The sequence below is a fragment of the Suncus etruscus genome, chromosome 2 (genome assembly GCF_024139225.1).
Source record: "Suncus etruscus isolate mSunEtr1 chromosome 2, mSunEtr1.pri.cur, whole genome shotgun sequence".
NCBI lineage: Eukaryota > Metazoa > Chordata > Mammalia > Eulipotyphla > Soricidae > Suncus > Suncus etruscus.
The window spans coordinates 4,927,595-4,952,127 of NC_064849.1; the positions used below are offsets into that span (position 1 = coordinate 4,927,595).

A 24,533-nucleotide genomic window follows, 5' to 3' on the forward strand; every position below is an offset into this window, starting at 1 on the left:
CAAAAGTAGAAAGTTTACAGACTGTTTTATACACTGCAGCATGTCAAACCCTAGCACTGATGAAAGAACGTTGGGACTGCTGATAAGTCCTGTGTGGCCATTTGCATGACGCTCAATGGTTGTAAGACCTGTCAAATATCTTCTGGTCCCTGATTCATCTTTTTTTTTTTTGGGGGGGGAGACACCCATTTGACGCTCAGGGGTTACTCCTGGCTATGCGCTCAGAAAACACACCTGGCTTGGGGGGGGGACCATATGGGACGCTGGGGGATCAAACCACGGTCCGTCCTACGCTAGCGCTTGCAAGGCAGACACCTTACCTCTAGTGCCACCTTCCTGGCCCGATTCACCTCTTAAAGGCCCAAATTATGAGCACTGGTGAAAGACATGCAAGACTTACTCCTAGTCAATTCCTTTATTCACCCAGTTAATTGCTCTACTTAACTGGGTAGACAGTAGAGGATTTTCCATCAGAGAGCAAAGATGGCACCAAGTTCCTCACTAAGAATAGACTGCAGTGAATGTAGTAACTGTCGGGCTGATAGCTCTTGTGCTCCTTGCTCCACACACACCTCAGAAATGGCTGAGTGAAGTCTGTACCATTACCACAGAAGCAGTTTTCAGGAAATCTGTATTCGTGTTAGCTTCCTTAAAATATAAATGTATACAGAATATATGTATTCTCTAAAATCTTTTCACCTTCAAAATGAGATTAACCAGAATGCTTTTTTTAATGATGTATTGGTAACAAACATATTACCCTTATTTTTTGAAAAAAGAATGTAAAACAAGAGTCCTACGAGCCAGCAGGCTGGGCCAGGAGTGCCATCTTGCGAAGATGGCACCCATTTGCAGGGCTATAGCGTCCAGGGCTGCCCACACCAGGGGAGTGCAAGGCAGTGCTGGGTTTTCCAGGGCTGGCAACTACAGGACTTCTTCTCCCGGGGCTGTAGCTGCAAGTGTGACCAAAATCTGCCTGCTGAGACTTCGACCTCCCTTTCAGTGCAGGGCTGGGCCAGCTGAAAAACCAGAAAAATCTGTTAACACAGGTGGAGTCACCCAGGAAAGGTAGAGAGAGCAGACATAACAAGACTTGAGCCTCTCAGTCCAAGCACTAGGAAGAGGCACTCTGTACTTCAAAATTAGGGGCCCCCAGAGGAACAGCTTTTAACTTTCACAAGAATCCCTCATGTGACTTTCTATATGAATACCAATTGCAAACCTCTGTGCAAGACTGCTGATCTTGGCCACATATTGGAGCAGCCTTGTTAGCTTGGTAAACATGTAAGTTGGCCAGGGGTCAACATGAACCAGCAACCAATCATTCCCCATAGTAGAGGTTCTCCCAGCCTGTAGTACCTCTGTCTGTCTGAAGGCGAGTAGCACAGAACAGCGCTCTTCCATTTGTGCACAGCAGGATATTGCTGAGGGTCCACTTCTATACACTCTAATGCTGCTAGGACATCCCGATCCAGTTTCGAGGGCTCCTCTCTAAAGGGCATCAGAAAAGAGAAAGCAGATGGCTACTATGATTAAGAACGTATGTCCAGGGCCTGGAGAGATAGCACAGTGGCGTTTGCCTTGCAAGCAGCCAATCCAAGACCAAAGGTGGTTGGTTCGAATCCCGGTGTCCCATATGGTCCCCCGTGCCTGCCAGGAGCTATTTCTGAGCAGAAAGCCAGGAGTAACCCCTGAGCACTGCCGGGTGTGGCCCAAAAACAAAAACAAAAACAAAAAAGAACGTATGTCCAGAGTCAGAGAGATAGTAAAACACTGGCTTGCAAGTGACTATTACAGGTTCAATTCCCAGCATCCCATATGGTCCCCGAGCTAACCAAGAGATTCCTTCCTGACTGTAGGGCCAGGAGTAAGCCCTGATCACAGGAAGGTGTGGCCCCCAAACAAAACAAAGAACACAATTCCACATCACTGTCGTCACTGTCGTCCTTATTCAAGAACTAGACCTGAACAGGACAGAATGGCAAACACACAACAGTATCCTCAACATCATCATATTTGCAGTACAGGCAGCAGATAAGCTACAATACACCGCCTCTCTTTTCTCAATGATGCAATTGTACTGCAGGGAAAATGAGGCTTATTTCCACACCAAAGGCAGTCTTTCACTTGAGAAAGACCACTGCAAGATCTTTCTTTGTGTGTCTAAAACTAAACTCCTAGGATAGTTGCAGTGAGCCTCAGGTGATTATGCCCCTGCAAAGTGTAGCCAGAAGGGTACGTGGAAGGAAATTATCCCTTTTATTCTTTTTTCGTTTTTTTTGGGTCACACCTGGCAAATGCTTTACTGCCGTGCTCTCTCCAGCCCCACATTCTTCATTATTAAGAAAAACAAAACAAAACAAAACAAAAAAACCAAAAAGGGCCCGGAGAGATAGCACAGCGGCGTTTGCCTTGCAAGCAGCCAATCCAGGACCAAAGGTAGTTGGTTCGAATCCCGGTGTCCCCATATGGTCCCCCGTGCCTGCCAGGAGCTATTTCTGAGCAGACAGCCAGGAGGAACCCCTCAGCAATGCCAGGTGTGGCCCAAAAACCAAAAAAAAGAAGAAAGAAAATATAAGGACAGAGATCCTTCACTTTCACAGATAAAAACTTAAGTGGCTGGAGTGGTGGCGCAAGCAGTAAGGCATCTATCTGCCTTGCCTGTGCTAGCCTAAGATGATCCTCCGGCGTCTCATATGGTCCCCCAAGCCAGGAGCGATTTCTGCGTGCATAGCCAGAAGTGATCCCTAAGCTGACCCGGTGTGTCCCAAAACCCAAAAACTTAATAGTTCTACAAGTTTTAGTGGAGCAGAGAATTAAAACTTTCCTATTGGAGGGCTGTAGAGATAGCATGGAGGTAGGGTGTTTGCCTTGCATGCAGAAGGACGGTGGTTCGAATCCCGCCATCCCATAGGGTCCCCCGAGCCTGCCAAGAGCGATTTCTGAGCCTAGAGCCAGGTGTAACCCCTGAGCTGCCGGGTGTGATCCAAAGACAAAAACCAAAAAACTTTCCTATTGGAGACCAGAGAGATAGCACAACACTAGGGTATTTGTTTTGCACACAGCCAATCCAGGACAGACAGTGGTTCGAATCCCGGCATCCCATACGGTACCCTGAGCCTGCCAGGAGTGATTTCTGAGTGCAGAGCCAGGAGCAACTCCTGAGTGCTGCCAGGTGTGATCCAAAAACTAAATCAAAACAAAGCAAAACAAAACAAAGACTTTCCTATTGGGGACTAGAGACAGTATAGCAGGCAAGGTACTTGCTTTGTATGAGGCTGACATGAATTTAATACCTGGTATCCCACATAATCCTCAAATCATCAGGAGTGATTCCTGATTGTAGAGCCAGGAGTTAACTAGTCAATGGTAGATGTGCCCCCCCCCCCCCAAAAAAAAAAAGACAAGACAAAAAAAGCAAAAACCTGTTTTCTGGGTGCTGAGTGATCCTCATACTCATACCCTGCTCTTAGTTATCCCCAATATGCATTATCCTTCTTCTACATGGTCACATGTAGAATACTCATGCTAACACATACCCAAAAAGGAAGAGCCTTTGGCCGGGCTCCTTGGTGGCAGAAGCCCCCAGGGGCTCTGAAGGTACACAAGTGCTTTGGTGCTGGGTCTTTTGCCCAGGATGGTCAGGATCCAGACATAGTTTGGCAATTCCAGCTGATACTTCACTCTCTGTTCTTATCTGTCTTTTTCTGAGTTTGCCTGTAGCGGCAGGTGGTACTAACAAGTCATTTTCTGCTGTGTCTATTTTTGACGTCAGGTTTCTTTCTCCAGCTTCCACATTTTGATTTGCTCTCTTAGAACAGCCTTTTCCTAGATTCTGCAAATTCAGTTTGTCAAAGTCAACAGCCAAACTGGAGACAGGTGACAAGTAGTCTTCATCTGTACCCGTGGCCTTTATTTTCCCTCTCAGGGTCTTGGTGCTGCTCGGAGGGCTACAAAATCCATTTTTGCTGCCTGGGGAACTGGTTGGAGCTGAGGCTTCTATAAGATTCATATTCTGTTCCAAAGGAAGGATACTGGAATCTCCAAAAGCACCCACTGAGGGTTGGGTGTTATTACGTGCTGTATTTTGCAGATTTTTAATTTCTTCCAAGCTCATCTCATCATCTTCATCTAGAAATGCCCCTACAGAAATGGAATTGCTGTTCTTCCTAGTATGACCTGAGGGAAAGAAAACCATTTTTCAAATTTTAGACAGAATCCCACAAAATAATCACGATTTAAGTGTAGCTGCAAATCTCCACGACCAACTACAAATTCTTATCCAAAACTATCATCTCAGGATCCACTGCACTGCAGAAAATCATCCCATACTGCTCCCCGGGAAAAAAGCAAGCAGGACAATACAAAACAGAAATAAAGTTGTAGGACCGGCTCGCCTCTCTCCAAAGCAGAAAAACAAGAGAACCAGGTCAAGGACACTGGGGAAGCATTTGTATATTGTGGCAGATGTGACCGACACTGAAGAAGCTGCAGGTATTCACATGTCCATGTAGAGACACCATGTTCTCACCAAAGGCAGAGGCTTTCTCTGGATGACAATCTTCATCTTCTCTCATTTCTTGTTGGGCCTTTCTGCTAACTTCCTGCTTGTGAAAATACTCTTCTAGTTTCTGTAAGCCCTCCACGGAGGAAAGGTCAATAAAGCAGTCCAGAAATTCCCAATATTCAGCCCAGGGATATCTCAGTTCATGAGCAAGTTCTCTGTAAGAACGAAACAAAACAAATCTGTTGTGGAACTAGAACAGAAGTGACTGCACAAAAACATTTACTTTATAAAAGAAATGCCAGGTTGAGGGGCTGAAGAGATAGCATGGAGGTAAGGCATTTGCCTTGCATGCAAAAGGACAGTGGTTAGAATCCCAGCATCCCTTATGGTCCCCCAAGCCCTGCTAGGAGCGATTTCTGAGCATAGAGCCAGGAATAAACCTTGAGAGCAGCTGGGTGTGAAACCCGCCCCCCCCCCCCCAAAAAAAAGAAATGCCAGGTTGATACCTGCCAGGCTGATTGTCCATTTTGCTAAGACAGGAATTAAATCTGGGGTCTCACACATACAAAGCTCTATTTGCTGAGATACAACCTAGTAGGACACAAATCTGCAATTCTGTTATGAGCCATATATAAAAATTTAGAAATTCTTGGATGACACTATGAAAAAAATTGAACTTCACATGGTAATGTCCAAATCAAACTCAGGGTTTCACAAATGCTAGGCATAGTACATCAATTGAGTTAAACTTCCTGTTCCTGGGCCAGAGTGATAGCACAGCGGTAGAGTATTTGCCTTGCACGCAGCTGACCCAGGACGGACCCAGGTTCGATCCCCAGCACCCCATACGGTCCTCCAAGCCAGAAGCAATTTCTGAGCGCATAGCCAGGAGTAAACCCTGAGCGTCACTGGGTGTGACCCCCCCCCCCCAAAAAAAAAAACAACCCCAAAAAACCTTCCTGTCCTTAATTTAGATTCAGGATTGTAGAAAAAATTTTCAAGAATATTTTTTTAGGGCCAGAGCGATTGCACAGCAGTAGGGTATTTGCCATGCATGTGGCTGACCTGGGACCAACCTTGGTTGGATTCCCCAGCATCGCATATAGTCCTCTGAGCCTGTCAGGAGCCATTTCTTTTCTTTTCTTTTTCTTTTGTGGTTTTTGGGTCACACCCAGCAGTGCTCAGGGGTTATTCCTGGCTCCAGACTCAGAAATTGCTCCTGGCAGGCAGGGGGAGACCATATGGGATGCCGGGATTCAAACCGATGACCTCCTGCATGAAAGGCAAACGCCTTACCTCCATGCTATCTCTCCAGCCCCATCAGGAGCCATTTCTGAGCACAGAGCCAGGAGTAACCTTGAGTGCTGCTGGGTGTGGCCCCAAAACAAAAAAATAAGAACATTTTAGTAACTTTAGTTACTAAAGAACTAAGTTACTAAGAACATTTAGTAACTTCTAGCCACATCCACCTCTTCTGGTCTGCGGCCCCATTCCCTATTGCCAAGGAAGCATCACAAAAGCATATAATATAAAATAATATGTAATATCCCTTAGATATGATGCAAAGCACCCCTAAGGTCTGGAACTTTTTGAATCTATGCTTTTACTACATAAACTGTTGCAAGTATGTTTATTTTTCTACTTTATTTATTAATTGATAGGCTGTTGGGCCACACCCAGGGTGCTCCGGGGGATTACTTCTGAAATCATTTCTCAGAAATCATCTATGCCAGGCTGGGGGACAATATGGGTGTGGGGAATCAAACCGGGTCGGGCTCATGCAAGGTAAATGCCCTTCTATCTCTCCAGCCCCAAATATAATGTTTAAAAATACTTAGACTTTGGGGCCGGAGATAAGGTAGACACCTTACATGCCTTGCATGCAGAAGGTTGGTGGTTCGAATTCCAGCATCCCATATAGTCCCCTGAGCCTGCCAGGAGTGATTTCTGAGCACCGAGCCAGGATTAACCTGAGCGCTGCCAGGTGTGACCCAAAAACCAAAAAAAAAATTACTTAGATCTTAATGAAAAGGTTGCCAAATTCTCTGGCAAAGTACTAAAAAGATAGTATAGTGGTACAGCACTTGTCTTTCATGTGTGAGTTTCTGGGTTTGATCCCTGTCACTGAAAAATTCCAACAAACAAACCCCAGAATCTCTCAGTACATTTCCTGAGAACAATCACGGGGTAGCGGTTATGATTTGGTTTTTCATCCTCATTCAAAATATGAGTGTACGGGCCCGGAGAGATAGCACAGTGGCGTTTGCCTTGCAAGCAGCCAATCCAGGACCAAAGAAGGTGGTTGGTTCGAATCCCGGTGTCCCATATGGTCCCCTGTGCCTGCCAGGAGCTATTTCTGAGCAGACAGTCAGGAGTAACCCCTGAGCAATGCAGGGTGTGGCCCAAAAACCAAAAAAAAAAAAAAAAAAAAAAAAAAAAGAGTATACAACACACAGAATATAAATGCTGGGCTCTTTATCTCTTCAAGTACCTTCCTACTCTCTCAATGCCTCTCTCTGGATCAGATTTTCTGACATTGTTAAAGAAGCCTGCTTTCTCTCGAGGTGGAGTTTTCCAGAGTTTGCGAAAATCTTCTGCCTGTGATGAAAAAATATGTTGAGCAAAGTCATACATATCAGCCTCGGGCAAATGTAAAGACCCACCCACCGAAGAGCCACTTGGGCTCCAGTGTCCCTCCCCTTTTCCTCCAGGCCCTCACACCTTGTTCACTCTAGCATCCAGATGAGCAAGAGCTCAGGCTGTGTGCTGAGTGGGCATGGAGGAACCAAGGAAAACTCTTTGGTGTGCAGGCTCTCCTCACATCCTTTTTGCAGCCTAGGATGGATTGTGAGGTTCTCACACAGACCCTTAAACTTATTTATTAATTTACTCAAATTATTACATTTTTTTGGAATGGGAGTGGGTTAGGGCTACACCTGACATGTCCCCAGGCTACTCCTGACCTTGTGCTCAGGATCACAGAGTTGCTCAGGGAACCATATGCAAAGCTGGGAATCAAACCAGGATCAGATGTGCCTATGGCAAATACCTTAACCACTGTATTTTTACCCCTCCCCCCCTTTTTAAACTAGATACTTATGGTCTTTTTATTTTTATTTTTATTTTTTTGTTTTTTGGGCCACACCCAGCATTGCTCAGGGGTTACTCCTGGCTGTCTGCTCAGAAATAGCTCCTGGCAGGCACGGGGGACCATATGGGACACCAGGATTCGAACCAACCACCTTTGGTCCTGGATCGGCTGCTTGCAAGGCAAACGCCGCTGTGCTATCTCTCTGGGCCCACTTATGGTCTATTTATAAGGTCAAACCTGATGGTGCTCAATGACTATTTCTAGCTTTGATCCAGTAGTACTTAGGTGACTATGTGGTGCCAGGGACCAAATCCAGGGCCTCCAAATGCAAAGCATATGTTCAGTCCACTGAGCTATCTCTCCAACTCTGTGAAGATTTTTTTGGCAGGAGAATGGTTTTGATCTATCTGGAAAATGCTCAGGGGTTACTATTGGTGCTGCATTCAGGAGTTATTCTTGGCAGTGCTTGGTGGACTATATTGGATGCCAGAGAGCAAATTTAGGTCTGTTAGTATAAGGCAAGTACCCTACCTGCTGTACTATCTCACTAACCCTATGGTATTGGTAAATAGGTACAGATTCTGAGGTTTATTTTTTTGGCTTTATATTTTGCAATGCCACAGACTGAACTCAGGACTCATACATGGAAGAGCCTTCTCCTGAGACACATCCCTGTTTTAAGAGCTTTTTATTTTTGTGGGTTTTGTTTTGTTTTTCTGAATCATATCCAGCAGTGCTTAGGACACAGTGGGTGACTGGGAAGAGAACAAGGGTCTCCAGCATGCAAAGCATTAATTCCTATACTATTTCCCTAGACTCCTGGTCCTAAAAAATTTCACAACTCACCTTGGATGGACTCAGGGGTCCCACAAAAGCTCGCAGGGTCAAAATAGGGTGTCTAGGGCCACAAAAACTGTAGCGGCTGGGTGAGTGTTCGGCTGCCTGGTCTGCAGTCCACAATTCCCCGATCACTGGAGAAGACGAGTCTTCTGCTCTCAGTAGTGGTACATAGTAGTGGCCTGGGAGGAGAAGATTCATTAAAGCTGAACCCCAAACCATGCCAGTCTGATATCACACCTCAGGCAGTGTATATGAAACAATGACAACAATCTTAACAATGAAAAGGTTGTAAAATCTGTTAAGTAAAATTGCCTGGGAAGAGGCCAGTCTGGGTCACACACTTTAAATAAGCAGAACCCATTTTCTTCTGTGAAAAAAGAAAAAAAGAGGGAACAGAATATTTTCCTACCTCCAGGTATTTAAAAGGATGAAAGAGGCTAGAGCTGTGTGTACCTGAATACAAATGTTAAAAACTACATCTACTGGGCCCGGAGAGATAGCACAGCGGTGTTTGCCTTGCAAGCAGCCGATCCAGAACCAAAGGTGGTTGGTTTGAATCCCGGTGTCCCATATGGTCCCCCGTGTCTGCCAGGAGCTATTTCTGAGCAGACAGCCAGGAGTAACCCCTGAGCACCGCCGGGTGTGGCCCAAAAACCAAAAAAAAAAAAAAAAAAAAAAAACTACATCTACTGGGCTGCAGCAATAGCACAGTGGTAAGGCGTTTGCCTTGCATGCTGCCAACCTGGGACGGAGCCAGGTTCGATCCCTGGCATCCCACAGGGTCCCCCAAGCCTGCCAGGATTCCTGAGCGCAGAGCCAGGAGTAATCAAGCACTGGCGGGTGTGGCCCAAAAACCAAAAATAAAAAAAATTTTTTTAATTACATTTATTTCTTTTTATATTTTGGGACATATTTGGCAATACTCAGGGGTTATTGCTGGCTCTGCATTTAGCAATGACTTCTGGTAGTGCTCAAGGGACCATAAGGGATGCCAGAAATCAAACCCAGTTTTTATCCACTGTACTATAGTTCTAACCCACATTTCTTTCTTTCTTTTTTTTTTTTTTTGGTTTTTGGGCCACACCCTGTGACGCTCAGGGGTTACTCCTGGTTATGCGCTCAGAAGTCGCTCCTGGCTTGGGGGACCATATGGGACGCCAGGGGATCGAACCGCGGTCTGTCCTAGGCTAGCGCAGGCAAGGCAGGCACCTTACCTCCAGCGCCACCGCCCGGCCCCCCACATTTATTTCTTTTTTCTTTTTTTTTTTTTTGGTGCACCGTTCCCGGAAGTACTGCAATACCGGGTCGATGCGCGGAGCGGACGGAGCAAGCTCCTCTTCCTACTCCCAGCTCCAAAAATCCACTTAATATATTGTCCTCGGATAGAGGACGTATCAGATATTAAACTGATAAGAACAGATACTACACTTGATCTTAGCCAAAAGGCCGAGAAGCGATACATTTATTTCTTTTTTTTTTTTTTTTTGGTTTTTGGTTTTTGGTTTTTGGGCCACACCCGGCAATGCTCAGGGGTTACTCCTGGCTGTCTGCTCAGAAATAGCTCCTGGCAGGCACGGGGGACCATATGGGACACCGGGATTCGAACCAACCACCTTTGGTCCTGGATCAGCTGCTTGCAAGGCAAACACCGCTGTGCTATCTCTCCGGGCCCTTCTTTATGTGAATTTTACAGGGTTAAATACACATCTCGAGGCGGTCCAATGGCAGTGGTTTATCAGAACTTTTTAATGTTAGTATCACCAAAATTGGTATAGAACCCCCCCCACTGCTCAATTTGACTGGCTTAAAATAAATACACATCTCGGGGCCAGAGTGGTGACGTGGAACGGTAAGGTGTGCCTGCCTTGCCCGCACTAGCCTAGGATGGAGCACAGTTCGATCCCCCAGCGTCCCATATGGTCCCCCAAGTCAGGAGCGATTTCTGAACGCATAGCTAGGAAGGAGTAACCCCTGAGCGTCACCAGGTGTGGCTCCAAAAAAACCAAACCAAAAAAACCCCACATATCTCTAAGCAAGGCTTGGAAACACACAACACTTGATTTGATATAGAAAAGAATAAACATGGAAAAGGACCAGAGATATGTGCCAATAAAGATGTTAGGCCGCTGAATGCCATTAAAATTGATTTGCAAGTGAAGGAACCGAAAAGGCGAGCATCTGCCAAACTCTGCTTCAATGAAGATCAAGGGAACAGAAAGAAATGAAAACAGAAGAGGTTAAACCAGCCACAGAGCTTCAGCTATGTGCTGCAAATCAACTCCAGCCAAGATGACAGGGAAAGCACTTCTGTCTCCCTACTAAACTCACTGCAACAGCAGAGCTCGGGGAAAAGTCCCTCATCATTCCACTGCCAGATCAACCAGCTACAACACCAAGGAGCTTCAGGCAAAGCTCTTTCACTCTGCTGTCGCAAGAGGTTACAAAGGTACCTACTTACTGAACAAGCTATCTATGGAGATTAAGTCATGTAATTTGATAATAATGTGTCTCATGACACTCGAGACACTAAGGGAGAGACTATACGAACAGAAGTAAAACAAAAGAATATTCAAACTGGTAAGGTGCTCTGAGAAGGAATCTGAGGGAAGAACATAGGCACCACATCCTCAGAAAAATAAGAGGAAACCTTGCATCCAGAGGGACAGTGGTTCAAATCCCGGCATCCCAAATGGTTCCCTGAGCCTGCCAGGAGTGATTTCTGAGCATACAGCCAGGAGTAACTCCTGATCACTGCCGTGTATAACGCCCCTCCCCCCCCCAAAAAAACTTAGACCTTAATAAAAAGGCTGCCAAATTCTCTGGCACCCAAGGAAAAGCCTTCCTGGCCTTTTTCCATGCTCAGGTGCATTCTCCAGATCCTAGTTTCCCAGCTTACCCTTTAAATATTCTTTAATCCGCTCCTTCAGCTCCACAGATTTATTTTTGCTTCTTTCACAAATAATCTATTAAAAGAAAACTAAATGAGAACTCAAAATTTATCACATATTAAAATTCATTTCTAAAAGCAACATTTAAAGTCAACAAATAAGCATGTGATGCTGGGTATCTCATAATTCCCACAAAAAGACACATGCTGGGGCCAGAGCCATAGCACAGCAGTTGGGCATTTGCCTTGCACGCAGCTGACCCAGGACGTACCTCAGTTAGAACCCCAGTATTCCATCTGGTCCTCCAAAGCCGGGGCGATTTCTGAGCACATAGCTGGGTATGGCCCAAAAACCAAAACAAACAAAAACAGACCTGCTAATGGGCTGAAGAGATGATACAGTGGGTAAGGCCTTCTAAGCAACCAACCAAGATTTGATTTCTGTCACTACCTACGGTTCTTTCTAAGCCCTTACAAGGCTGGTTCCTGAGCACAACTCCGCAAGCCCTGCACTATGTTTGACCATGAACCAACAAAATACAGCAAATGATACAATTATTTTTGTATGACACAATTTTTTTGGGGGGGCAGGGAAGGGGAAATATCTGGTAGTGCTCAGGAATCACACCTAGAAGGTTTGGGGAATTTGGGGCCGGTGAGGTGGCGCTAGAGGTAAGGTGTCTGTTCCATATGGTCCGCCCAAGCCAGGGGCAATTTCTGAGGTTTCTGAGCCCTTAGCCAGGAGTAACCTCTGAGCATCAAAAAGGGTGCCCCCCCCCCCCCGCCAAAAAAAAGAAGGTTTGGGGAATTATACGGGGTTCAGGGGACTGAACTTGGATCAGCTACATGCAAGCCAAGTACCCTCTAGACACTATACCAGGGGTGGCGAACAGGATTTTTACCCTCACTCAAAATGGCAAAATGCAATATGTGTTTAATATATTATTGTTAAAATTATATGCTTTTGTGTGAGTGTTTGTCTGTTTTGGCAGGTCACTGTGTGGTGTGGCTCTCTGACTCTCACAGTTTAAAATTTTGGCTCTTTGTGTCGAACCTGTTCGCCACCCCTGCACTATACTAACACTCTGGCCCCCAATCTTCCTTCTAGAACTTTTCTCTTTCTCTTATGTTTTGGTTTTAGTGTCATTCCTGGCAGGTTCGGGGGACCATATGGGATGCAGGGAACTGAACTGGGTCTGTCCTGTCTTGGCCTCATGCAAGGCAAATGCCCTACCCATTGTGCTATTGCTCCGCCTCTCAAAATTACTTTTAGGGGCCAGAGTGGTGATGCAAGTGGTAGGGCGTCTGCCTTGTATGCCTCTGACCTAGGACGGACTGCGGTTCAATCCCCCAGTTCCATATGGTCCCCCAAGCTAGGAGCGATTTCTGAGCGCATAGCCAGGAGTAACCCCTGAGAGTCACCGGGAGTGGCCCAAAAACAAAAATGCAATATATATATATATATATATATATATATATATATATATATATATTTAAAAACACACATGATCTAGTCATTTACTCTATCCTTGTGATCTGCAAATTGCTATTTCATATTAATAAAACTTAGTTGGATATATGTAAAATAATGGTAATTTCTGAGTTTTAGAATGATTTAAAAAAAAAAAAAAAAGAAAAATGTAGGGACCAAAGAGATAGCACAGCGGTTAGAGTGTTTGCCGATTCAGGTCTGGCGTTGGTTCCAATCAGCGTTGGTTCCAATCCAAGTATCCCATATGGTCCCCCGTGCCTGCCAGGAGCAATTTCTGAGCGTAGAGCCATGAGTAACCCCTGAGCGCTGCCAAGTGTAACCCCCTCCTCCCAAAAATAGAATGACTTGATGAGTTGGTGTTTTGGGTGTTTTTCTTTCCTTTTGCAAGGGCAAGAGAGGGGGGACTGGACCACATCTAGTGATGACCAGGGATTATTCCTGTTCTGCAATCCTGTTAAGTGTTCAGGGAACCACTTGGGATGCTGGGGATTGAATCTAGGCTGTCTGTCTGCAGGGAAAGTGCCTTACCCATTGAAGTATTTCTCAAACTCTGGAAAGTTTTATTTTTGTTTATATTTCCTGAATTTTCTATAGATATCGTCAGTATTCATACATAATAGCAACAACAAAGAAGGCATTCATTCCCAGATTAGGATCCTTACATATTCTACTTCTGAAGAGCTATTACTTTCACGTACAGCTCCACATGGTAGAAATTAAGACTCATCTTGCACTTCCTTTTTTTTTTGTGGCCACAGCTGGTGGTGCTCAGAGTTTACTCCTTGATTTACACTCAGAAATTACTCCTGTGTAGCCAATTAAGCTGACTGTACTCTCTGCCCACGAGGGACAAAGATAGATCCTTTCTGCTTCCACATATGCATCTTCACAGAATGTCCTTTCCTCATTAGCTGAATTCTAAGGCCTGTGTCCATGAATCAAATACTTTCACACAATCTGTCAATGTGACTTAACACCACGGAGAAATAACATTTTAATAAGGACTTACATTTTCAGGTGTTTTATCATATTTATTTCTTGCATTTTTGACGATCAAAGGGTGTGACGAAAGCACATTGACGACTTCCACATTTCCAAACTTACAAGCAAAATGCAACGGTGTATCATAGGCCTGAGAAAGTGGTAGAAGGAGTACAATTCAGTCTTACTATTTATTCTTTTTATTGACATAGGTCACCCATTTCCTGTCTGACCTTTCCCTTTATTAAAGATAACTGGGGATAGAGGGTGCTGGAGAAAAGCACAGCAGTCAGAGTGCTTGTCAGGAATGCAACCAACCCAAGTTCCATCCCTGGCATCCCATGTGCTCTCTTGAGCACCACTAGGAGTAATTCCTGGGTACAGAGCCAGGAGTAAACCCTAAAGACAAAGCATACTGATTTTAGTTTACTAAAAAAACCTCCCTAGCAGCTAGTAATGCAATAAGTAAAATTTCCCCCTCCTGACTCAATGCTAATGTCAGGAAATTACCTTCCCCAGGGAGATAACGTAGTTCTTGGAGAACATGCCCTGTTTGGTGGGGTGGAACTCTTTTGTGACTGGAAAAGTTGTTTCCAAACATATAAAAGCCCTCCAAACTACTCTTATCCACTACATACATATGAACCTGGGATAGTGACTCAATAAATGCTCAATTCCTGGAATATGAATGTATTTTTTTTTTTTTTTTGGTTTTTGCGCCACACCCGGCAGTGCTCAGGGGTTACTCCTGGCTTCATGCTCAGAAATCGCTCCTGGCAGGCTCAGGGGACCATATGGGACGCCGGGATTCGAACCGATGACCTTCTGCATGAAAGGCAAACGCCTTACCCTCCATGCTATCTCTCCGGCCCCGGAATATGAATATATTTTTTTTTTTTTTTGGTTTTTTGGGCCACACCCGTTTGACGCTCAGGGGTTACTCCTGGCTATGTGCTCAGAAATCGCCCCTGGCTTGGGGGGACCATATGGGACGCCGGGGGATCGAACCGCGGTCCGTTCCTTGGTAGCGCTTACAAGGCAGACACCTTATCTCCAGCGCCACCTTCCCGGCCCCAATATTTTTTAACTGTACATCTGAACTTAACTTGCACTAACTAGAGAGAGAAAGGCAGACTTACTGCTTTATCGGGAGTGTTCAGGTACAAGTCAACAATGTAACAGATACGTTTTTGCAGCATGCTTGGGTTATCATCTGGGTACATCAGCCTCATAAATCCAGGGTCTTCTAGAGTCTCCAGAACCAGCTGGCAGATAGAAGCCTGATTCTCCTTGGCAGCAACATGCATGACATTATACCTACACCCTTCCTAGAAAAGAAAACAAACCAGGTTATAAACTTCTATTTGTAAAAAAAAGTCTCTTGATGCTTACAATGATGAAAAGCAGGCTTACCTGTACAATAGTTGGGTTATCCCCTGAACCAATTAGGTACCGAGGATTACTCCAGATGAGATCACAAAAAGCGTCATCGTCTCCAATCTCCACAATTTTACGAAGTTTGGAAGTGAGATCTTGTGTGCGTGGATTTTTGTAGCTGTTTGCTCGTTCTTTGTTTACTGTTTCTGACTCAGATAAGTACAAGCCATCTAGCATTAAAAGACAGAATTTAAGATATCTTGCCAGTACGAAAACAACCAGCTTCTCTACTAAATTCCAAAAGAAAATGATGGCCGATGAATATTCCCAGGTAGCCTGCTCCAGGCTGATAACTTGTGGGGCTTTCTCAGAATGGGTGGGGACAGATTTCCCTTTCTGCACAAACCACTGAAGCCCACTGCCACACCTGACACCCTCTGAAAGAAATAGCCCAGCTCCACAACTTAACCTTATTAAACTGCCAGGCCACCAAATTCGTTTCAGATCTATAGATCCTGGACTGCCAGCAGCTGCGCGACACCACAAAATTTTATAATAGTGTCGCTTAGTAGGAAGATTTCAACGGAAATTTGATGGGAAAGTTACACAGAAATCTAGGAAGGTCAGTGAACCTAAACAGGAACACAAGGGGCTCAATTAGCACCAACCACAGCCCAGTAAATAGATATAACAATTATTTCAAAATGACTCTTGATCTAAATTTGTTTGTTGGTTTGGTTTTTGAGGTCACACCTGACAGCGCTCAGGGGTTACTCCTGGTTCTGCACTCAGAAGTTACTCTGGCAGGCTCAGGGGACCATATGGGATGCCGAAATTCGAACCACCGTTTGTCCTGTGTTGGCTCATTTGAAAGGCAAACGCCCTACTGCTGTGCTATCGCTCCGGCCCTTGATCTAAGTTTTAATAATTCCATTTGACTTTGTATTGTAGCAAATGACATTAAGCGACTTAGTTGTGACTGCAAGGTGCAAGGTGGTGGGTGGGAAATTAGGACACTGGTAAAGGGAAGATCACACTGGTGGTAGGATTGGTGTTTGAACATTTAATGCCTAAAACGACTCTTATAAACAACTTTGTAAATCATGGTGTTATAATAAATAAAAAATAACTTAAGAATATTTAACTGAGGCCAGGGGTGGCGCTAGAGGTAAGGTGCCTGCCTTGCCTGTGCTAGCCTTGGATGGACCGCGGTTCGATCCCCCGGCGTCCCATATGGTCCCCCAAGCCAGGAGCAACTTCTGAGTGCATAGCCAGGAGTAACCCCTGAGCGTTACCGGGTGTGGCCCAAAAAACCAAAAAAAAAAAAAAAAAAAAAAAGAATATTTAACTTCGGGCCTTGCAAGCAGCCATTCCAGGACCAAAGGTGGTTGGTTCGAATCCCGGTGTCCCATATGGTCCCCCGTGCCTGCCAGGAGCTACTTCTGAGCAGACAGCCAGGAGTCACCCTTGAGCACCATCGGGTGTGGCCCAAAAACCAAAAAAAAAAAAAAAAAAAAAAAAAAAAAAGAATATTTAACTTCACAAACATTCACTACACCCACATTTAAGGCCATAAAAATCTGGCCCTTGGGGCTAGACTGGTAACTCATGCTTTGCTTAATAGAGAATTAGTTTTATCACAAACGGGTAAATGGTTGTCCCTCATGCACCATCAAGAGAACCCTAAACTCTTGGATCACACCAAGCAGTGATCAGGGCTTACTTCTTATGGGGCTCATGGGACTATATGGAGTGCCAGGGATCAAACAGGGGTCAGAAGAACACAAGGAGAATATTCTACCCACTACATTATGATCCCTATACACCCCAAATCTTGGGGTATACAATAGTTCAAATATTAAGGCTCCTAACCTTGCACATAGTCAATCCCAATTTGATCTATCCAAAGCATGTTGGATGTGAACTAAAATCCCAAAACAAAACCACTCAAAATTATTTCCTACCATGGCTTACAACTTAGGTGGAAATTGGGCCAGCACGGTGGCGCTAGAGATAAGGTGTCTGCCTTGCCCATGATAGCCTAGGAGGGACCGCGGTTCGATCCCTGGCATCCCATATGATCCCCCAAGCCAGGAGTAACCCTTGAGCATCACCGGGTGTGGCCCCCCCCCAAAAAAAAGTCAGCTAGAGAAAAAGGGAGGTAACTTGATCAAGGGAGCACAACACACCAATAAACACGAAGAGTTTTCTTTGGGTTAGGAGTCCCAAAGGCAGATTGAGCCCAAAGTGATTTCTTTTGGTTTAATTACAACCTTAGAATATCAGACTAGGGGCCGGAGAGAAAACATGGAGGTAAGGCATGCAGAAGGACTGTGGTTCGAATCTCAACATCCCATATGGTTCCCCGAGCCTGCCAGGAGCGATTTCTGAACATAGAGCCAGGAGTAACTCGACAGTTGCCTGGTGTGACCCAAAGAGTATCAGACTAAACTACTTCACAGATTTCCCCTCTTCTGTGAAGGGAAAATGGGACTGAAATAATTCTGGTTTCCATCTAGAAGCACTTACAAACAAATCAGGGATAGAGGAAAGGAAACAGGTGAATCTCTTCTGGAATATTAACCAGCTTGGCAAGCAGGACAATGGTAAAACTCACAAATTTGGTTTTGGGGACACATCCAGCATTGGTGTAACCATATCATATTGGATATCAAATTGGAGTCTTCTGCACACAAAATGTGCACATTAGCCCTATGAACTATACCTAGAGCATTGATTAGGTGGCCTTGCACAGTCCAATAATATGGCCCAAACTATAGGGCAGGAATGTAAGCCCCTACCTTCCAGACCCTAATTCTGAGTTAAGCGGTATGTAGTCAGATTTGGGGGGGGGTGGGGTTCCGGTGATGCTCAGAGATCTAACGGCGGTCCATCCTGGGTCAGCTGCATGCAAGGCAAACACCCTACCACTGCACCACAGATTCTGCCCCAGATTTTTTTTAAAATTAAAACCATTATGATTTATAAAGTTTATATAGTTGGGTTTCAGACATACAATTAATCAGGGCCAGTTCCACCACCAGATTCGACCTCTCTCTACTATGTTCCCCAAATGCATTCCATACAACCTGCCTTGCCACCTAGTCTGTCAGTATAAGAGGCCCATTTTAAGGTTAGATTGTTAAAGTTTGGGTCTCTTGATTCCACTGTATTGCCTTTGGCTTGGATATTTAGTTCTTTCCTTTGTTTTTTGGGTCACACCCGGCAGTGCTCAGGGGTTACTCCTGGCTCTAAAGCTCAGAAATCGCCCCTGGCAGGCGCGGGGGACCATATGGGATGGCGGGATTCGAACCACCGTCCTTCTGCATGAAAGGCAAACGCCTTACCTCCATGCTATCCGGCCCCAGTTCTTTCCTTTTTTAACACCACCAATGCACCTGAATCCACTTGGCCCCTGGCCCCATTCTTTTATATTTGTTTCTCCTCTTCCACTCAGTTTCTTTCCTTCTCCTTGCTATACTCTGGGGCCAAGAGTGTAGTCAAATTTCTAACTAAGGGGCCGGGCGGTGGCGCTAAAGGTAAGGTGCCTGCCTTGCCTGCGCTAGCCTAGGACGGACCGCGGTTCGATCCCCCGGCGTCCCATATGGTCCCCCAAGCCAGGAGCGACTTCTGAGCACATAGCCAGGAGTAACCCCTGAGCATCAAATGGGTGTGGCCCAAAAACCAAAAAAAAAAAAAAAAAAAAAAATTCTAACTAAAAGGTTTTCATTTTTGGCAAAGAAGATTATCTGGATCAAAGCAGGGGCCACAGCCTAGAAACAAGTGCAAAAGTTTCAAATGGGAAATAGGACTAAAGGAGAAAGTAGAGATAAAGACACAGGGGAATAGAGAACATAGTAGACATTTCTCTTTCTTTAGCAGCATCAGCTTTGTGGCCACTTAATCCCCCATTGCCTCTACTCTCATGGTGCCTCATCCTTCCAGGACCAAATGACTGACACATTGTCCTCTGGCCACCCCATGCGCTGGGCTTCAACTCTCTTTTTTTTTTTTTTTTTTTTGTGGTTTTTGGGTCACACCCGGCAGTGCTCAGGGGTTATTCCTGGCTCCAGGCTCAGAAATTGCTCCTGGCAGGCACGGGGACCATATGGGACGCTGGGATTCGAACTGATTACCTTCTGCATGAGAGGCAAATGCCTTACCTCCATGCTATCTCTCCGGCCCTCAACTCTTTTTTTTTTTTGGTTTTTGGGCCACACCCGGTAACGCTCAGGGGTTACTCCTGGCTATGCGCTCAGAAGTTGCTCCTGGCTTGGGGGACCATATGGGACGCCGGGGATCGAACTATGGTCCGTCCAAGGCTAGCGCAGGCAAGGCAGGCACCTTACCTCTTGCGCCACCGCCCGGCCCCATCAACTCTCTCTTTTTTTTTTTTTTGGTTTTTGGGCCACACCCGGTGACGCTCAGGGGTTACTCCTGGCTATGCGCTCAGAAGTCGCTCCTGGCTTGGGGGACCATATGGGACGCCGGGGGATCGAACCTCGGTCCGTCCAAGGCTAGCGCAGGTAAGACAGGCACCTTACCTCCAGCGCCAGCGCCCGACCCCATCAACTCTCTTTTTTAAAAAAATTTTTTTCTTAAGTTTTGAGCCACACCTTGTAACATTCATGATTTATTCTTGCCTTTGAACTCAGAAAACACTCCTAACTGTGCTTGGAGTACCTTACCCACACTTTATTATCACTCCAGCCCATCAACCCTATTTCTTTTTTTTTTTTTTTTTTTTTTTTTTTTTTGGTTTTTGGGCCACACCCGTTTGACGCTCAGGGGTTACTCCTGGCTATGTGCTCAGAAATCGCCCCTGGCTTGGGGGGACCATATGGGACGCCGGGGGATCGAACCGCGGTCCTTCCTTGGCTAGCGCTTGCAAGGCAGACACCTTACCTCCAGCGCCACCTACCCAGCCCCTCAACCCTATTTCTTAATAAACTAGAAGCAACTTTGATAGCAACACAAAGAGGTGAACCGCTATATAATGTACTTATAAGCCACTATTGTCACAAAACAGTGGTCTATTTTCACAAAAGAAAGAACAGTAGTTGGGACTGGAGTGATAGACAGTGGGTAGGGTGTTTGCCTTGCATGTGGCTGACCAGGTTCAATCCAACGTCCCATCTGATCCCCAAGCTTGCCAGGAGTAACCCTTGAGCATCTCAGGTGTGCCCCCCCCCCCCAAAAAAAAAGAAAAAAGTGATTTTGTTTGTAATAGAGACATAATTAAAAATACCTCTAGCAAATTTCTCAGCATCTTCTCTGCTTGAAAAAGCTTTAAATCGGGATCCTTTCATCATCTTAACAGCTTGTAAAGCTTCCTTTTTGTCTTCATAAACATGAATTCTTTCTGCATGAAAAAGTAACACAGAAAATTAAAATGAAAAAATTTTTAAATGAGTTACAAGTCACTATCACATTATCAAAGGTTTTTTTTTTTATACTATCTCTATTTAAGCACCATAATTACAAATATGTTTGTAGCTGGGTTTCAGTTATAAAAAAGTACACCCCCAGGGCCTGAGAGATAGCACAGCTAGGGCATAGTAGAAGCCAACCCAGAATGGGTGGTGATTCGAATCCCTGCATCCCACAAGGCCAGAAGTAACTCAAGTGCTGGGTGTGACCCAAAAAGAAAACAAAAAAAGAACAATTCTCTCAATGCCATCCTTCCCCTACCCCCAGGGATAGCACAGCTGTAGGGCAGAAAGGACCTGGGTTCTATCCCAGAGTCCCAGAAGGTCTCCCAAGCCAGGAGCCACTTGTGAGCATATAGCCAGGAGCATTAATAGTGGTGCCCAAAACCAAAAAGAAACAAAACACCCTCTTTCACCAGTGCAACCTATCTCCCTCTTCCCTCACCACATTATAAAAAATTCTAAGTTTGATAAGTGCAATAATTATCAAATCATTTGCTTTTTCTTTTTTTTTTTTTGGTTTTTGGGTCACACCCGGCAGTGCTCAGAGGTTACTCCTGGCTGTCTGCTCAGAAATAGCTCCTGGCAGGCACGGGGGACCATATGGGACACCTGGATTCGAACCAACCACTTTAGGTCCTGGATCGGCTGCTTGCAAGGCAAACACCGCTGTGCTATCTCTCCGGGCCCCATTTGCTTTTTCTTACATCATCATTTTAGTTTTTTTTTTTTGGTTTTTGGATCACACCTCACAGTACTCAGGGGTTACACCTGGCAGGCTCCGGGGACCATATGGGATGCTGGGATTCGAACCACCATCCTTCTGCATGCCACACAAGCCTTATCTCCATGCTGTATCTCCAGCCCCATTATTTTAGTTTTTTGTTTTTGTTTTTGGGCACACCCCGTAACGCGCAGGGTTACTCCTGGCTATGCGCTTAGAAGTCGCTCCTGGCTTGGGGGACCATATGGGACGCCAGGGGATCGAACCGCGGTCCCTCATAGGCTAGCACTGGCAAGGCAGACACCTTACCTCAGCGCCACCATGCGGGCCCCTATTTTCAATTTTTTTTTTTTTTAGTTTTTGGGCCACACCCGTTTGATGCTCAGGGGTTACTCCTGGCTAAGCACTCAGAAATTGCCCCAGGCTTGGGGGGACCATATGGGACGCTGGGGGATCGAAACGAGGTTGGTCCTAGGCTAGCGCTGGCAAGGCAGACACCTTACCTCTAGTGCCACCTTCCCGGCCCCCTAGTTTAGATTTTTAAACCTGAAGAAAAAGGGCATTAGTGAATCAAAAGAGCACATTAAGTGGGGCCGGGCGGTGGCGCCAAAGGTAAGGTGCCTGCCTTGCCAGCGCTGCCTTGGACGGACCGCGGTTCGATCCCCCGGTGTCCCATATGGTCCCCCAAGCCAGGAGCAACTTCTGAGCACATAGCCAGGAGTAACCCCTGAGCGTTACCGGGTGTGGCCCAAAAACCAAAAAAAAAAAAAAAAAAAAGAGCACATTAAGTTTGGTTTTACCTGTGCTGACAAAAGAATACTTTTAAAATTTTCTTTTGGAGCCACATCCAGTAGTTCTCAGATCTTCCCCTTGGCTCTGTACACATAAAATCTTATATGGCGCCAGAGACTGTGCAAGGCCACCTAAGCAAAGGGTCTAGGTCAGGGGTCTCAAACTCGAGGCCTGCCGGCTGTTTGCGGCCCTCCGTACAACATTTTGTGGCCCGCAGCAGGCCTTCAAATAATATTGCAGTATTCGCGATTATTCGCTTACTGAATAATCGCAATAAAAATCGCATTAGTAAGAAAAAAATCGCATTAAACATTCGCATAACCCGAGCAGTTCCGTTAGGGGTATGCAAATGTTTAATGCGATTTTTTTCTTACTAATGCGATTTTTTATTGTGAATATTCAATAAGCCCTTATGCGGCCCTGCCTCACCCTGACTTTGCCTCCGGCGGCCCCCAGGTAAATTGAGTTTGAGACCCCTGGTCTAGGTATTGTTCAAAGGGCTAGTGTGTATATTTTGTGTGCAAAAGGCTCCAATTTGATGCCCAGCATGATGTGGTTACACCATTGCTGGATGTGTCCCCAAAACCAAAAGTAATGCTGATAATATTTAATTAGGGGTGATGAGATTAGACCACATTTCTTCTTCGTAGCTCAATTAACAAATCATCTTGCCCCTGCTACCCTTATCCCAACACTCTGGTAAGAAACATGCTTTGACATTTACCATTTCTCACAGGAGCATCCTCATACGGTGGGCACACGCCATAGTACAGAGGTGGTTCTTTAGAGAGCGTCATGGTTTTGTGGCTGTCATTCCCAGCAGTGCTACTGAAGGATACTGAGCAAGTCTTGGCTGTCACAGCACCTTCCTCTGGAGGATTCAAACCTACACTATAACCAAAATCCCTGTCTTCAGAACAGTTGGTCTGCTCAGCAGAGCTTACTATAGCAGACTTCAAAATCCTCTGTGTGTCCTGGCTGAGAGCTCCATGTTCAGAAGAAAGCGAAGACAGTGTTCTTCTGTGCTCTAATAAAGCCTGAGCCAATTTTTTCTCAAAAATAAATCTTGTAGTTGATGTAATAGGTCCGCATTTCAATCCGGCTTTGACAACTTCTTCTCTAAGGTCATCTGGATTTAGGAGTTTTAACTGAGCCAAAATAGCATCCATTGTCATTTCACCTAGGCCGAAGACAACAAAACATCAATTTGGTGATAAAAATACATATTTCCTTAGGGCTGGCGCGGTGGGGCAGTGGTAGGGCGTCGGCCTTGCAAGAGCTAACCTAGGACGGACCCCCGTTTCGGTCCCCCGGTCCCCCGGTATCCCATAGGATCCCCCAAGCCAGGAGCGATTTCTGAGTGCATGGCCAGGGGTAGCCCGAGTGTCACTGGGTGTGGCCCAAAACAAAACAAATTTCTTTATTTTATTTTCTGTTTTGGGGCCACACCTGGAGGTGCACAGGTGTGCACCTGACTCTGCACTCAGGAATTACTCCTGGTGGTGCTTAGGGAACATGAGATGCCAAGGATCAAACCCAGCATGTGCTCTGGCCCAAGACAGAGAGTGTCTGGGAACCCATCAACTGGCTTCCCTCTAGCACCCACATTAGCTTCCCACGTTAGCACCATTCAGGAATGATCTAAACCAGGGCACTCACAAAAGCATGCCAAAGAGAGCACCAAGTCTCAGGTTTACTTAATCCTAAGTACATAAGTACTTAAGTCACTTCTGTACTCATTCGTGCGTATCTGTGTCATTCCGTGAGTCGACCGTGCAGGTTCCAAATGTGATCGTCAGCACAAAGAACGACTCGACTGGCCCTTTAGAGCCGCACCCAGGGAGGATCTGTCCTCACGCACCTCCAAAGCCCTGTTTTGTTTTCGGGTTTGGGGGACGAGGAAGCCAGCGGTGCTGGGGGGGGGTCCCAGGGAGGCAGAAGAGGGGACTGGACCTAGGTTCAGGTAGTCTCTCCAGCCTAGGGGAGTCTCCCCGCCGGGCAGTTAGTTCCCCCGAGCTCGGTCCCCGGGGCACCCCTGTAGCACCACCGTGGGGGCCCCAGCCGCACGATGAGCGTCATCTAGTAGCTGCTTCCAGCGCCCCGAGTCACGGCACCGGCCGGGGGTGCGGCCAGCAGCAAGCAAGCCCTGCGCCGTTGACTGCTCGGGGTCCCTCCAGGCAGGCATGGAAGCCCGGGGCCCTCCGCGGGGCTCACCTGCGAGCGTGCCCGGGCCCGGGGCGGCGGCGGCGGGGGCGGCGCAGGCCGAGGCCGAGGCCGGGCCCGGGTCCGAACCCCAGGGCCGCTTGTCCAGGCGGCGGCGCACGAGCCAGCGCACGGCGAGCAGCAGCAGCGACGCGCCCAGCAGCTCCCAGGCCAGCGCCGCCCACTCGGCCTCCAGGCGCGGCCACGGCAT

The 24,533-nt window shown here is 46.3% G+C and overlaps 1 protein-coding gene and 1 non-coding gene across 2 annotated transcripts; both read right to left on the bottom strand.

Annotated features, from left to right (window-relative positions):
• Positions 1–695: 695 nt before the first annotated feature.
• Positions 696–24,533, bottom strand: ANKLE2 (ankyrin repeat and LEM domain containing 2). Its single transcript, XM_049769206.1, has 13 exons — positions 24,335–24,533; positions 22,845–23,300; positions 20,424–20,537; positions 15,212–15,405; positions 14,938–15,126; positions 13,827–13,949; positions 11,335–11,401; positions 8,445–8,617; positions 6,999–7,105; positions 4,532–4,722; positions 3,540–4,179; positions 1,360–1,491; positions 696–1,019 (listed from the first exon to the last, which is right to left on the bottom strand). Exons 1-13 carry the CDS (start codon positions 24,531–24,533, stop codon positions 797–799), a joined length of 2,808 nt encoding a protein of 935 aa, XP_049625163.1. The 3' UTR covers positions 696–796.
• On the bottom strand, positions 9,706–9,896 carry LOC126002894 (U2 spliceosomal RNA). Its single transcript, XR_007493494.1, has one exon. It is a non-coding gene; the product is annotated as a U2 spliceosomal RNA (small nuclear RNA).